The 1690-nt window shown below is 44.3% G+C and overlaps 1 protein-coding gene across 1 annotated transcript; it reads left to right on the top strand.

Moving 5' to 3' along the window:
- Positions 1 to 775: 775 nt before the first annotated feature.
- Positions 776 to 1690, top strand: LOC142313213 (olfactory receptor 5AP2-like). The gene has a single exon (XM_075352195.1). The coding sequence runs from the start codon at positions 776 to 778 to the stop codon at positions 1688 to 1690; it is 915 nt and encodes a 304-aa protein (XP_075208310.1).

Raw genomic sequence — 1690 nt, 5'->3', positions numbered from 1 at the left:
CAAGTACACTATCCCCACAGTGATACATGGTGGTGGCAGCATCATGCTGGGGAGATGTTTATTGACAGCAGGAATAGGGTAAATGGTCTTAGTCGTGGGGAAGATGGATGGTGCAAAATAGGTTTCAGTCTGTCAGTGATGTGAGACTAGGATGGAGATTCACCTTCCAAGAAGACAATGACCCAAAGCTACTGCTAAAGTAACACTCGAGGGTTGTAAGGAGAAACGTGTAAATGTTTTGGAGCGGCTGAGTCACAGCCCAGACCTTAATCCAATGGAGAATCTGTGGTCAGACGTGAAGATCGCTGCTCACCAGAGGAAACATCTAATTGGAAGGAGCTGGAGCAGTTTTTGCTTGAGGAATGGCCAAAAATCCCATTGGCAAAATGTGCTAAGCTCATAGAGATTTATCCAAACTGAGTTGTAGCTGTAATTGCCACAAAAAAAAGGCTCAACAAAGTACTGACTTCGAGGGGTGAATAATTATGCACACTGAAGTTTCCAGTTATTTTGTCTAATTTTTTGTTTGCTTCACAATAAAATGAAAAACAAATGCTTACAATTGTAGGCCTGTTCTTTACATGAACTGATGCAAAACCCTAAAAAACCAGTGAAATTCCAGGTTGTGAGGTAGCAAATCATGGGGGTGACTACTTCTGCGAGGCACTGTAGATAACACATTGTGCAGCCAGCTACTTACTGTAATTTGATGTGTCTTTGTCTTCTCTAACCATTGGCTTGGCCAACTGCTCTACAGACTAGACATTCGCTGAAGATGAACAGAAGTTGGGTGAAGGAATTCATTCTCATGGGTCTCACAAACAGATCAGAACTGCACATCCCGCTTTTCAGCTTATTCCTTTATGTTTACATCACCACGGTACTGGGAAATGTTGGGATCATAAATCTGATCAAAGTGGATCACCATCTCCAGAGGCCGATGTACGTGTTCTTGAGCAACCTATCGTTTGTGGACCTCACTTACTCTTCAGCTGTCACTCCTAAGATGCTACACGACTTGTTATCTGTGTCTCGGACCATCTCCTTCACCGGCTGCGCTCTGCAGATGTACATATTTGTCTCATTTGCCACGGTTGAATGTCTTCTTCTTGGAGTTATGGCCTATGACCGTTACGTGGCTGTGTGCAGACCTCTGCTGTACACTGTTATCATGAGTAACACCTTGTGTCTTCAGCTGGTGGCATCTGCCTATCTCGGTGGCTTCCTCACGGCATTGGTTCACACTGGTTTTGTATTTCACCTTAATTTCTGCAGATCTAACGTCATCAGCCATTTTTTCTGTGACCTGCCACCCCTTTTTAAGCTTTCTTGCTCTGATATATCGGTCAATGTCATTGTGCTTGTTGTTCTGGGAGGCTTAGTAACTATGACGTGCTTTATCATTATCCTTGTGTCCTACACTAACATAGTCCTAGCTATAGTGAGGATCCGCTCCGAGCAGGGCAGACACAAGGCGTTCAGCACCTGCACCTCCCATATGACTGCAGTCTCCATCTTCTATGGGACCGTGCTCTTTATGTATTTTCGGCCGTCAAGCAGCTATGCCCTACAGCAGGACAAGGTGGCCTCCGTCTTCTACAGCATACTCATACCTATGCTCAATCCCTTGATTTATAGCTTAAGAAATACAGAGGTCAAAGAAGCTTTAAAACGCCTGGTAAAAAAATAG

The sequence above is a fragment of the Anomaloglossus baeobatrachus genome, chromosome 5 (genome assembly GCF_048569485.1).
Source record: "Anomaloglossus baeobatrachus isolate aAnoBae1 chromosome 5, aAnoBae1.hap1, whole genome shotgun sequence".
Taxonomy (NCBI): domain Eukaryota; kingdom Metazoa; phylum Chordata; class Amphibia; order Anura; family Aromobatidae; genus Anomaloglossus; species Anomaloglossus baeobatrachus.
Note: the sequence above shows the minus strand (reverse complement) of the source record. Positions and strands in the feature narration are given on the sequence as shown.

What these genes read in the sequence shown, in the direction of transcription:
- LOC142313213 (XM_075352195.1), top strand. Translation starts at nt 776, where the DNA reads ATGAACAGAAGTTGGGTGAAGGAATTCATTCTCATGGGTCTCACAAAC.